Here is a 13,921-nt window from a genome sequence, read left to right on the forward strand (position 1 = left end):
AACTATAGTGGACACTATCTATGTGAGCACTAACACTATCTACAATGGGCACTGTGGCACTATGTACAGGGGCTTTGCGGCACTATCTACATTGGCACTGTGGTGTTTTCATGGGGTTGGGACTAAAAAATAAAATGCCATGAAAAACTGCCAGTTGATCTGTTTTAAGCAGCCTTTTAAACATGTCGTGTGCATATAGCCTTATAGCCCTCTTCACTCTCCCCTCACAGTGATGCAGGCTGACGGAGGGAGAAAAAGACTAATTGTTATAGAGCTGCAACAGCATATATATATTTGTTTAGTTATATATTTATAGTTTTATATATATATATATATATATATATATATATATATATATATATATATATATGTATATATATATATATTATAGATAAATACATAAAAAAAATTACAAAAAAGTGTTTTTTCCACATTTTTTGTGATTTGCCTGCTCATAATAAAAAGTAAAGACATGGAATTAATTAAACTAATCTGAAAGCCTCATAAGTCTTGTAAAAAAACAAAGTAAAAATAGTTGTGATATTCAAAGCGGTTGTAAAGATATTATACTTTAAAGAAGTGCATATCAGAAATTGAAAATTTGACCTGGACACAGGGGCATCAATGACCCTTGGTCATGAAAGGGTTAAAGAAGATCTGGGCATCTTTCGGTCACTGGAGGAATTCTTGTATTGAAGGCCGAGGGTACCTGTTTTTTTTTATGGTAATGCTGTTAAGATCCTATTTATCAATAGAAGGACAAAGGGAATGTTTTTGTTTGTTTTTTTAACAAAAATATTCCAGCATCGACAGGCAAGGTAGAAGGATAATTAAACCCCTTGTCTAGATTCTCTTGCCGAAAAGGTCAATGGGACAGTCGTTGATGCGGTGTGGATGAAGGGTTTTAGTATTCTGTTTATTAAAGACATCAGGAAAGAATGGTACTGGTGAGGAGTCTGTGTCATTATATCAGACTACACAGTACAGTTGATGCGTTCCTAAGAACAGTTTTTAATTTTCAGACACATATTGTTCAGGCATCGGGACGTGAGGTAAGAAGAAGCAAATGACAATTCATTCGGAGCCCAATTATCATGAGGAGTAAGAAAAGAATGATAGGAAATAATGGTGACTTTACTACATCAAGACACAGCCGCTCTTTATGGGAGTCCAAGCTGGTCACAAGAAGAAGAGTAGTTTCGAAACTTATCAGTCCTGATTCAATAGTCGAGCCATAGACTAGTTTAATGAGCACAGAAGTGGCTTTAGGTCGGAGAGGAATATGATGACGTTCCCCAAAGTCAGTGCCAGAGTCAAGGATGGCTGAGGCTAGTACTTGGCTTTGGTTCCACTGAAAGAGGAAAGGAACTGTCAGGTGATTAGAAGAAACCACAGGTTGATATCAACTGAAGTTAGATAATACAGTATGGAAGGATTAACCACACAAGTTGCTCAGGAAATTACCTGGTTTTGCACAGTAGAGACAGAGATTTGTCAGTTGATGCCTCAAGAATTCCTCGGGTGTCAGAATAGGTTTAGTAAGCCCAATTTGCATGGGCTCAGGTTCGGTAAAGGTTGGCATCTCAGGAGACCTGTGTGGAGAAAGTGTCCAAGTAAGCCGGGATAGGCTTCCACTTTACAGGGGCCGTTCCCTTAGATGCCGGTCATTTGAGGTCAGAACAGACTCTACAGGAACTCAGAAACACCAGTGAAGTGCAGCCCCATTCCATTCGATCTCAGTAGCCAGCCTGCATATTTGCATGAAGTAGGTCATTTTCCACAGGTCGAGGTCCCTGACAGAGAGGGCCAATCAAGGATTTGGCTGAAGCAGTATGGTGGGGATTGTTTTAAAAAACTACCAAAGCCTGGACTAAATTATGGTTGGAGAGAAGAAGACTGTTGTTTTCCCATTAACTGCTGGGCCCAGGTCAGGGCCTTCTTTGGGAAGGATGATCATAGTGCCATCCTTAACCCGATCAGAGTGATAAGTGTGTGATTTTATAAAAAAGCTGCTGTGAACAATGCTTTTAAACGTTTAACGATCTCCCTCAAACGTCTCTGGTAAAGGGGGGATGAATACACAGAGCAGCGGCCACAGCCTTCAGTTACCTTGGAGGAGGAGTGGTAACCGGATACTGCAGAGCTCCAACGTCTTCCCTACGCTTAACATATTTTCATCCTCCAGTTCCTTCAAGATGGTGAACATATTGGCCACTTGCTGAGTCAGTACCGACAGGCTGTAGTGATGACTGAGGTGTCCATGATAATGACTTGATTATACTATCATGCTATACTCAAAAAGCATACCTAGTGGCAGATGTTCTCTGATGTACTAGACAGGATGGCACAGAGCCGAAAACAAAGAGTGGCAACGGAGGTGCGGGAGTGCAGGTCAAAGGCATTCTGAAGGGCTATACCTGAGTTAGATGAAGAGCAGCTGGCAATATCGCTGCCAGGGTGAAGCTGGCTGACAGGATGTAGAGTCTAAGGAGCAACATTTGTATTCACCCTATACCCCAGCAAGGCTGTTTGTACTCAGCTGCTAGGGAACTCACAAGTAGCCGCTCCTGGTAGGCGGTGGCAGACAGGAACATGGTCAGGAAAGCCAGGTCAGTAATGTGTGGACAATTACTGATACAAGATCAGCAGACAAACTTGAAACGAAAGGTTAATAACATGGTAAGAGAGATTTAGAGTGAGAACGGCAGATAAAAAGTGAAATTCAACAAAAATAAAGCAGGGTCAAATACAGGAGAATAAAAAGAGCTGAGAAAGCCCCAGAAAATCTGTAATATTGGAAAGATAATCAAGCTGCTCTTTCAAAGCCCTGGTGATGTCATCAGGCTGGGACCCATCGGTTTTCTAGGCATTGCCTAGGCAATGCAACAATAACACTACACCTGCTGTCCATTAGCAGTGGTGCGGCCATGACACAATCCCTTTAAATAGGTTTATTTGCCCTGTTACATATAAGAATATTTTTCTGATTCTCAGTGTCAAAAAAGGCAGATAAAATAATTGTTGTACAATGTTAATGAATAATCTAAATATATCGATCCTGTACATCACAACAGCCTTGTACTAAAGCTAAAAAGGCAGGGACTGGCGGAAAATGTATGCACGTGGGTATAGAATTAGTTAAGGGACTTAAAAAAGGGTCGTTATAAATGGTACTTACTCAAAATGGGCTAAAGTTAGAAGTGGGGCACCACAAAGATCCGTGTTAGTTTCAATTCTTTTTAATCTCTTTATTAATGACCTTGTGGATGGGATTGATAGGAAGGTTTTTGCTGAAGATACAAAACTTGGTAGAAATACTTAAAACTCAGTTTGATTGTAAAATATTACAGAGAAGCTGGCAGCATGGCAGCTGAATTTGAATGTTGATAAATGTAAAGTAATGCACCCAGGCTACAATAATAGTACAAAGGTATTTTTTTTAAATGTAAAAAAAAAACTAGGGATAACAGTGAAGGACCTGGGTATTTTGGTTACAAGTAAGCTAAGCAGTAGTACTCAATGTCAAGCAGCAGCTGCAAAAGCAAATAAGATTTTAGGGTGCATAAAAAAAGAGTTAAAAAACCTGTGACCCAATTGTAATATTACCCCTGTATAAATACCTTGCAAGGTCACATTTTGAATATGGGTTTTGGGCTTCACATTGTAAAAAGCACATAGGATAGATGGAGAGAATTTAAAGGCGGGCAACTAGATTGTTAGAATCGGGCTTGTTCAGCTAGAAAAAAGACACCTTAGAGGTGATCTTATTAACATGTATAAGTTTATGTGTGATCGATACACAGGACTAGCACATAATCTGTTCTTTCCAAGGACTTTACAAAGGACCAAGGAACATTTATTGCGTGTAGGCAGGGATGGCGTTAGGGGGGGGCAAATTGGGCAAACAATTATTATAATTACCTTTCCTGGGTCTAGCGCTGGAGCCGCAATGTCAGTGAGCTATACGATTTCCGTAACTTTGGGAGTTATAGAGGCATCAGCACTAAAAGTGCCTAGGGCAGCATACCGTATGACAGTTTGTTTTTTGCGGAATGAGTTGTAGATATTCATGGCATCATTTGTTGTACCATGTAATGTACCGGGAAACGATAAAAAATGTATTTATAGGGTGTAATGTGAAAGAAAAAAAGTGATTCATCCATTTTTGGGGGGATTGGTTTTTACAACGTTCACTGTGCGGTAAAAATGATATGTAAACTTTATTCTGTGGTCTTCAATATGGCTACAGCAATACCAAATTTATATTTGTTTTCATTTACCAAATTGACTGAATGCTTGGTAAGTATGTTGTTAGTACATTATTTTAAAATTTGGGGCCCCTCTTGCAATTTTTCCCAGGGCCACACTTTGCCTAAAACCGGCCCTGCATGTAGAAAAGGGTTATTTACAGTTAGAATAGTCAAATTATGGGATTCCCTATCCCTCGAGTTAGTAATGGTAGATACTATGTCAGCAATTAGAAAAGGGCTAGATGCTTATTTACTCATGATTGGCATTGATGGTTATAACTAATCTAGCGATGAAAGACGTGTAATTGATTGAGAAAGGTTGAACTTGATGAACCTGTGTCTTTTTTCAAGCTATGCAACTATGTAACTATGTAAAACATATGAACATGCCCAAGGGAGTTAAATGCTTTTCATGGACACTTAATTTATACTTAACTGTTACCTTTTCATTTTGTAAACCATCTCGAGGTCCAACTTCTACTATTTTGACATATTTCGGAAGCCCACTTGCACATGGCTCCTAAGAAAAAAATATTTATATCAAAATAGAAAAATATGTTAACCACGATAACAAAATATATAATCTGTTGTTTTTTTTCCAATATATAGTCTAATATTTTATGAGGCTTGACACCCCTATTGAAACAAATGTAGAAGAACAGTACACTGGAAAAAAGTTTTGAAGGAAATTTCTTGTGAACAGGAATGAACCTCTGGTCTAAATCTTCCCTATTAGTGGTAAAATATATTCCTTTTTTCATCTTCTAGAAATCAAAGATTTGTATTCCTCCAAAAAGGAAGAAGGTATTTGTCTTGAAGAAGAGCAAATATCAATTTGGTGTCCCTCTTTTTACTCATGCAGACTATTGTTATAGGAAAATACCACCCTTATGAACAACTGCACCCAATAAATCTGATTTGCAGATTAAAAAAAAAACCATAAATATTTACCTGTTCTGTCTGTCCAATAGGTTTGGGATGATGAGACAAAGAGAAGTTGAGTTTAATGTTGAAATTCTTGAAGTAAGTTATCTCTAATCTAGCTGCAAATCCCAACCCACAATCAGAAAGGACAGTCATGCAATCAAAATATTCCTTTGAGAAAGATGACTATCATAGCTGGAGCAGAAGGTAGATTTGAAAGAGGCAAACAATGAGCCACATTAGAAGATTTGCATTAGAAAAATTGTCATTGGGTAACAAGATGGTGTTGATTTAAAAGGTTGTTACAAATATCTGTATATGTTTTATTAAAATAATTGAAAGATGAATTCAGTAATCTTACAAGTTCCAAAATGTCCAGCAAGAAGATTGTTTCCTTTGCATTAAAGTGTAACTAAACATTTGACAAACTTCTGACATGTCATAGTGACATACACTGAGACCCACACCAATCGCTCAAACGAAGAGCTCAGCCGCTTCATTTCTATTCAGCCTTTTTCGGAAAGCCGATGCATCAGAGTACGCGCTCAAAGACTTGCTATTGAGCCCGCACTCCGATACATTGATTTCTGTAAAAAAACAAACAGACACGAATCGACTAAGCACTCACACGAGCGCTTCTGCCTCTTCGTTTGAGTGATTGGTGGGGGTCTTAGTGCTTGGACCCCCACCAATCAAAACTTCTGAAATGTCACTATGACATGTCCGAAGTTTGTCAAACGTTTAGTTACCCATTAATGTAACTTACAGTAACAAATGTCTTCCTTGGTAAAATATTGATGGGATGGTGGGGTCACACCTTCTTGGTGAAAAACAGAAACAAGTGGGTTTAGAGATTGCGCAGTTGAGTGGGTGTCACTTACTAAGATTACTTCCTGATAAATTAGCAGAATTAGACCTTATTTACACAAACGCTGCGCAACTCGGACGTGAAAAACTGCAGTTTTTCACGTCCGAGGTGCATCCGGGCTCAGTGCTGCTGGACGCGATGTCACGCATCCCCCATAGTGGAGAGTCTATGGAGGGATGCATGATGCGCGAAAAGAACGGACATGTCCTATTCACACGGTTCGTGGAAACAATGGCTGTGTGAACGGCCACATAGAATTACATAGGTCCGTGGGATGGCTGCTGTTTCAACGGCTGTCCCACAGACGTTTAACACGTTCGTGTAAATAAGGCCTTAATTGTTGAAAGAAACCATTGTGTGGCCAGAGGGTAATGGGTAGAAATGCCTATTCTCTGGAAAATTGCAAAGGAAATATCTTGTTTTAAATAGCAGAAATAAAAAATATATAAAAGCATGCATGCATGCGACCTATAGGAGGAGCGTGCATGGCTACTAGTGATAGCACACGTGGCACAGTGTAGGAATAGAGGCCTAAGGTGGGTGGTACCCATTAAGCTGGCCTTGAAGTAGAGCTTTTAGATGACTGAGAAAGCCAATTTTGACTATTTCCTGACAACTGTCAGCGTCTTTTTGTGACACAAACTATCTGACCAAAGGCAGATACCTGTGAAAATTAGAAAGTTTGATTTATTTCAGTCTAGGTCAGGTGGGTACAGATCTAGGCAGAGCTAGATTGGCAAATTGTCTTTTTAACATATGGAGTTGTTATCCAAGGCGACAACCTTCACAGGCCAACCGAGAACTTCAAGTCTTTCAGAAGATGGCCATCGGAAATCACTAATGTGTGTTCAACTTTAAATCAGGCAGTAACAATTCTCCTTATATTAATGTCACTGAACAGATAGGTACTCCATTTACAAATCCCCCACACCTTCCACTGACTCATGACTACTTGTAAAAACATATGGATAGAATTAACAGTCAGCTATATACACACATAAACATAAATATACAGATATACAAAAATAGCACATATGAAAACAAAAAACAAAAAAGATTTCTAAACTGCACCTGCTCAGAAGTTGTTACATCTCCAACCCAGATTTGATCTTTTAGAAGATGTTGGTAACTGAGACAATGCTTGACTGCAGTCGGGACGTTACCCATCAGCCACAAGGTATAGTCCAACAGGCTCGTTTTAATTAGCAAATAACTAAAACAAATGAAAAACAAAATGTGTGAGCTTTGCCGCTTCTCTTAATCAACTCTCTGATTATGACAGATTATATGACCTTCTGCAATCTGTTTCTCTGCTAAAAAATAATCTGTTCCAAGGGCTATGTATAAAATCAGAATATAATATTATATTAAGAAATTCTATGAATACAAGTAATGTTAACATATTATAATTATCATCAGTATTAATATTATCAGCAACTGCTGAAGAATATGTACAAGAAAATTATTGCTCTGTAATGCCACACACTAATTAAAATGCCAATGTATTTCCTGCGTCACTTTCCAGCTAAGCTTTCTCTGACCGGCACCATCTGTATTCTAAGAATTCAATACATTTATTATATAACATTTTCCAAGAACTCCTGCCATTCAAAATAAATGTGCCAATAAAATAATGACTATTTCCTGCCTTATCTTTCTCAAATGTTCTCATTCATTCAGTTCTCTGACGGAATCTACAGCACATTACAGTAAATTGCATGATTTCCTCATTTTCTTTGATAATGTATTGCAGAGGTCACCAGTGTATTATTTGCTATTTTCTTACCCATAATGTACAGATCTGAAATCTGTTCAGTACATTTTTCTCCATCAGGTTGCCTGTATAGATTTCCTGCCTGTATCACAGTCCTGCACTAGGCATGCTCAGCTAAAGATCCTATCACATCTGTCTTAAAGGGGCCAATGTACACAGCTACTTAAAAGGGAAACACCACCGAATGCTCAGTTCTGTGTAAAAATGCAGATCAGTGTTTTACTTTTATAAATGTAAAACTTTTTAAGAATGAGACTACACATTGACAGTAATAACACTATAACTGTGTCTATAAGGTAAAATTATTTGCAAATTTGAAATATTTGCAAAGACATTGTCTCATTAGTTTAAAATTAATTAGTGCTTTTTGTTTCCCTCTCCGATCATTAAATGAATTTTCCCAGAAATGCCGGGACTTCCACAATCTTGGAATGAAGGGGTCCTGATGCTAGCTAAGATTTGTGACTACTTCACAGTTTTTCCCCGCACTGTCCGCTGTGCAGAAAACTGCAGCACAGCCGTATTGCCTTGAATTTAACTGTGTTGCAGTTCCCTGAACAGCGAGGGGATGGAAGCGCTGCTGTACATAAAAAATATAGACACTTTTATCCTTTCATTTTTTGGATCAGCAGGGGTCTCAGAAGTTGGACCCCCACCGATCGTAAAGTGATGCCAGAGCATTATAAAATGGGAATACTCCTTAATAAATACAGGCTGTAAACAGGATACATTGGCTGGAAGTAGAACACTTGCAGTTGAACAGTAGTCTTTATTAGCACAGCAGTACGATACTTTGCTTGAATGTGTTCTTTAGATGTAGAGGATATAACCAGCTAACCCATGTCATTGTTGGGTCCCGTGAGATTCGCCAATGGGTCCACCAAGGTTAGGTTACGTCATAAGGGACTGACGGCTTTTGCCCATCCTAATGTGCCGCTAAGTGACACAGGGAGCTGTTCTCTATCACTAATGAACAACAGGGTGCGCAGCAAATACCAACACATAAACCAAAACATTACATTACGTACATGGCATGACAACATAACACATTTAAAGCACTATGCACAGATTGAAGGCATAAAGACATAATTTTACGTAAGGGGAGGGAACGTGCAAGTTTCCCTCATTGCAAGTGTGCAGGGCCAGGTTCACACCACAATTGGGGTTTACCATTCATCATATACGCCAGTAAATTCTCCCGATGCAGTCTAACATGCCTGTAAGGAGGGTGAACTGAGTACCCTATTTATAGTCTATAGACTCTTCATGTGTACGTATTATTAAGTTGCTGATTACTTTAAGATGAATGCAAAGTTTTACTGAGTGAATGTTCAGGCGTTCATCTGCTCATACCATGGACATGTATGTTGTGTTTCACTGTGTACATATTATTGTGTCTTCTAGGTCATCTGGATGACGAACCGCAGTGCCCAAGGAATAAAGTGTACTGGGTGACAGTTACAAGGGAGGTATGAAGGACTGGGTGCGAACAGGAAACAGTGTGGTGACGTTGATGGGCTGCACCACTACGCTGAAAAGAAGAGTCAGAGGATAGCCCATTTAAGAAGGAGGTTTGGCGCCTTTACAGGAGAACGAGAGAAACACATGAGGCTCTAGACCAGAGTACTATTGGTCTGAGCGAAAGTTAGACAGTACCTGGTTACTAACTTAAACAAGCTTGTCCCTCTGTGTTGACACGAGGGAGACTGGAGGCTACAGCTTCACGGATGGTGAACTGAAGGCTGGGAGACGTGACACAGGCATATGCAGAGCTAAGAAAAAGGTTGTCTGCAGTGAAATGTGCAAGTCTGGGTGTGATAGAGACAGGCCAGAAGAGGCTGGCTTGCAAGTGTACCGTGTAGGCCACAGCTGAAGCGATGAAGGCTGTAGTGTATCGTTGCCCTTAAGGGGCTTGCTCTGGGGAATCTGCTCGGGCTGTGAAAGTAGTCATCCCTGGTGTGATAACCAGTGAAAGGGTGAGCAGTGCTTTGCTCAAAGCCAGGGAAGGCTGTACATAGGTCCTGGTGGGATCAAGAAGGATCAGTTTTCTAGTGGGCAGCTTAGATTGCTACAGTGTGGATTGGTTAACCTATAGGCCTGAAATGTGTGGTAAGTGCAATCCTGGTTTAAACTGGACTAGGTGGAGTACTCAGTGGGAGGGGTAGCATGGTAAGAGACCTTGAGAGTCAAGGCCTCAGAGAGAAGTCTGTCTTGATCCCGTGGTTACTGAGTGTATGAAACTAGGCCTAAGTATAGTCTTGTGAAATTGCATATTGGACGAGAGTAATACGGAACACTTGAATGTTAGGAACTGTAGAACCCTCGAGAGTCGGGGAACTGCAGCCTAGAGTAATATAGCCTTAAAGCAGGACTAGAGGAGGGAGAAATATTGCCATCTGCTGTTGGCAGTGGGTAAGAGTTTTAGATGTAATCAGTATTAGGGTATGTTCACACGAGGGCGTCGGTTACGGCTGAAATTACGGGGATGTTTCAGCCTGAAAACATCCCCGTAATTTCAGCCGTACCGGCATGTGCAGGCGCTTGAACGCCGCGTCAATTACGGCCGTAATTAGCGCTGCTATTCATTGGAGTCAATGAATAACGGCTCCAATTACGGCCAAAGAAGTGACAGGTCACTTCTTTGACGCGGGCGTCTATTTACGCGCCGTCATTTGACAGCGGCGCGTAAATATACGCCTCGTGTGAACAGACAAACGTCTGCCCATTGCTTTCAATGGGCAGATGTTTGTCAGCGCTATTGAGGCGCTATTTTCAGACGTAATTCGGGGCAAAAACGCCCAAATTACGTCCGTAAATAGGCCGTGTGAACATACCCTTAGAGTTATCCTGTGTGTTAGAGGCAAACAGGAGCCGTTGTCAGCTGAGCTGTCGGTCCAACAGACTGACTGATTTAGCTTAAAGTGGCACTATGCAGATTTTATATATAGTGCAATTCACTGATTGTGACTAAAGAGTAAAAATATTTTTTTATTGATATCTCGCTAAAATCAGTGGTACAATCACCTCCGTGAAAAAACCCAATGTGCTCAAGACATTTTTAACAAAGAAAAAAATGTAATTCATCAACTGAATCAGTTGTGAATCCTATGGATAATTACACTAATGATGGTACATGGGGGTTAACGTGTTTTACAATGTTGCCACAGCAGATCATTTCCCTAAACCTGTACAGGATGCTATACAACTTGTGTCCTAGCCACCCCGTGCCCACTAAATTATGTAGGGAAGACCATTCAACAATTTCATCATCGCATCAGAGACCACGTAGAGCTTACATTTTCAGGCAATCTAATGGATACGTCCACCAAAGAGAGGGGGTGATTGGGATATAGAATGGCCTGCACTCAACCAGAAGGCTTGAATGATCAGGTAAACTATACATGCTTCATCTAAGTACCCCATTGTGCATGATTTATAAGGGTCACTAATTTCATTATCATCATTAATCCCTGGGTGGATGTTTTGCATTCCTTAACCCCGTCCCGCACCTTGGTGTAAATGCACGTCCAGGTGAGCAGTAACTTTGCGCACTTGGGTGTGAAGTTACGTCCGCACTTTAACAGTTAACTGCTGCGCGGTGCTACACCGCAGCGGCGGGTAAATGTGGAGGTTGTCTGCTCTGCTCTCTGTGTTGCCGATCAGAGGCCCATCGACGGTGATTTTGGAAATTAACCCCTGAAATGCGGCAGTCAATTGCGATCGCCGCATTTGAGAGCTTTAGAGCAGATCAGCAGTCCCCATACGCATTTGCGGGGGCTGGCGAACCTTGTCACGGCAACCGGAGGCCAGACAATGGCCTCCAGGCTGCCATGTACGGAAGCCTATGAGGACCAGCCAAAGGCTGGTCCTCATAGGCTGTCAGAGTGACTGCCACGTCACAATGACAGAATACATTACACTACGTAGGTAGTGTAATGTATTCCAGCAGCGATCAGAGCTGCAAGTCTAAGTGTCCCCTAGTGGGACAAGCAAAAAAAGAAAAAAAATATAATAAAAATGTTTTAAAAAGTGTAAAAATAAAAGTTATATATAATAAGCCTTTTATTATAGGAAAAAAATGAACACGTTAAAGAAAGTACACATATTTGGTATCACCTCGTTCGTAACGACCCCAACTATAAAACTATAATATTATTTATCCTGCACAGGGAACACGGCACAGAAAAATAAAGTAAATATACAACGCTAGAATCACTATTTTTTGGTCACCACCCATCCCAAAATATACAATAAAAAGTGATCAAAAAGTCTCACGAACCCCAAAATAGTACGAATAAAAATTACAACCCGTTCCGCAAAAAACAAGCCCTTACACAGCTTTTTTGACTGAAAATTAAAAAATGTATGGCTCTCAGAATATGGTGACACAGAAAATAATTAATTTTATAAATAAGTGATTTTATTGCGCAAATCATAAAAAAAACTATATACTGTACATATGATATTGGCGTAATCATACCAACCCGCAGAATAAAGTAAAATGGTCATTTATAGCCCAGGTTGAAGGCCATAAAAAAAAAAGAATAAAAAACATTGTCAGAATTGATGGTTTTTGGTCACCTTGCTTGTCAAAAAAATGGAATAAAAAGTGATCAAAAAAATTGCATCTACCCCAAAATGGTACCAATAAAAACTACAGATGGTCCCGCAACAAATAAGCCCTCACACAGCTCTGGTGGAGAAAAAATAAAAAAGTTATGGCAATCAGACTATGGCGATGCAAAATGTGCAGAATGTTCCAAAAGCGGATAAGATTGGGCACCATTTATCAGTGCGACCCTGGCCACATATCTGCGGATTATTATTTATTTACCCCATTATTATACCCTCTTATTATGCCCTGATGTGCTCTGCAAGGATTACATATGCCCCCACGTTATAAACTGAAATACCAGCAAAACGTTGTAATGACGGGATAGGGAGACAGACAGGGGAGCCCTAATCTACCCGCCACTCAGTCCCTGCCTACTTGCAACGACCCGTCCTAGGCGACGGGGTACAACTGGGCGACGGTCCCTACGCTCAGTAAGTGCAAGACAGACAAACAGACAAGGGTACACAGAAGCTAGGGAAACGGGGCAACTGTCCACGGAGACACCGTGAGCAACAAGAGTAGTGAACGAGCCGAGTCAAACCAGGAGTGAACGAGGTACAAAACACTGAGCAAGAGAGTGGTCAGAAAGCCAAGTCAATAACAAGCAGAGGATGCATAGTACAAGCAGCAGCAGCAGCAGCAAGGCCGGGAAACAAGCAGAGCAGAATCACAGGCAAAGGAGGATCAGGAAAGGCAGGTATAAATAGACAGTGGGCGGGAGCTAGCTCCGTCTGGCCAGGCTGTGATAGGCTCTCCCACTCCTAAGCCTGCCATCCTGAGTGGTGGAAGATGGAGTCAGTCTCACAGACATAGGAGCAGGTGCAGACTGATTGCCCATGGGCGTCGACACAGAAGCTGTGTCTGGCAAATCCTTTACAGTACCCCCCCTTTTATGAGGGGCCACCGGACCCTTTCTAGGTGGACCTGGTTTATTGGGGAAACGAAGGTGGAACCTCCTGAGCAATACCCCAGCGTGAATATCCCGGGCGGGTACCCAAGTCCTCTCAGGCCCGTATCCTCTCCAATGGACCAGGTACTGGAGGGAGCCTTGGACCATCCTACTGTCCACAATCTTGGCCACCTCGAATTCTACCCCCTCAGGGGTGAGAACAGGGACAGGAGGTTTCCTCAAGTGAGCAAAGGACGGGGAGCAGCGTTTCAGGAGGGAGGCATGAAAGACGTTGTGCACTCGAAGCGACGGGGTCAACTCCAGTCGGAAGGAGACAGGGTTAAGGACTTCAATGACCTTGTACAGCCCTATAAACCGGGGAGCAAACTTCTTGGACGGGACTTTAAGGCGCAAATTTTTAGAAGGTAGCCACACCAGATCCCCGACTACAAACAAGGGGTTAGCAGAACGTCTTCTATCTGCCTGAGTCTTTTGTATGCTCTGGGACGCCTCTAGGTTCTTCTGAACCTGGGCCCAGACTGTGCACAGTTCCTGATGAACGACATCTACCTCGGGATTGTTGGAACTACCAGGTGAAACG

At 41.3% G+C, this 13,921-nt stretch overlaps 1 protein-coding gene across 2 annotated transcripts in view; it reads right to left on the reverse strand.

Annotated features, from left to right (window-relative positions):
• HMGCLL1 (3-hydroxy-3-methylglutaryl-CoA lyase like 1) overlaps window positions 1-7,931 on the reverse strand; it is a 132,481-nt gene extending 124,550 nt beyond the window's left edge. The window contains exons 1-3 of one of the 2 annotated variants that reach the window (XM_075864136.1): window positions 7,829-7,931; window positions 7,114-7,255; window positions 4,693-4,770 (exon numbers count right to left, since the gene is read on the reverse strand). In XM_075864136.1, the coding sequence (XP_075720251.1) occupies window positions 4,693-4,770; window positions 7,114-7,209 (174 nt within the window). In that variant the 5' untranslated portion in view covers window positions 7,210-7,255; window positions 7,829-7,931. Of the gene's footprint in view, window positions 1-4,686; window positions 4,771-7,113; window positions 7,256-7,828 lie in introns of both variants that reach the window. The other variant, XM_075864135.1, reaches the window with a different exon arrangement.
• Between the last annotated feature and the right edge of the window lie 5,990 nt (window positions 7,932-13,921).

Source organism: Rhinoderma darwinii, chromosome 4 (assembly GCF_050947455.1).
Source record: "Rhinoderma darwinii isolate aRhiDar2 chromosome 4, aRhiDar2.hap1, whole genome shotgun sequence".
Classification (NCBI taxonomy): Eukaryota; Metazoa; Chordata; class Amphibia; order Anura; family Rhinodermatidae; genus Rhinoderma; species Rhinoderma darwinii.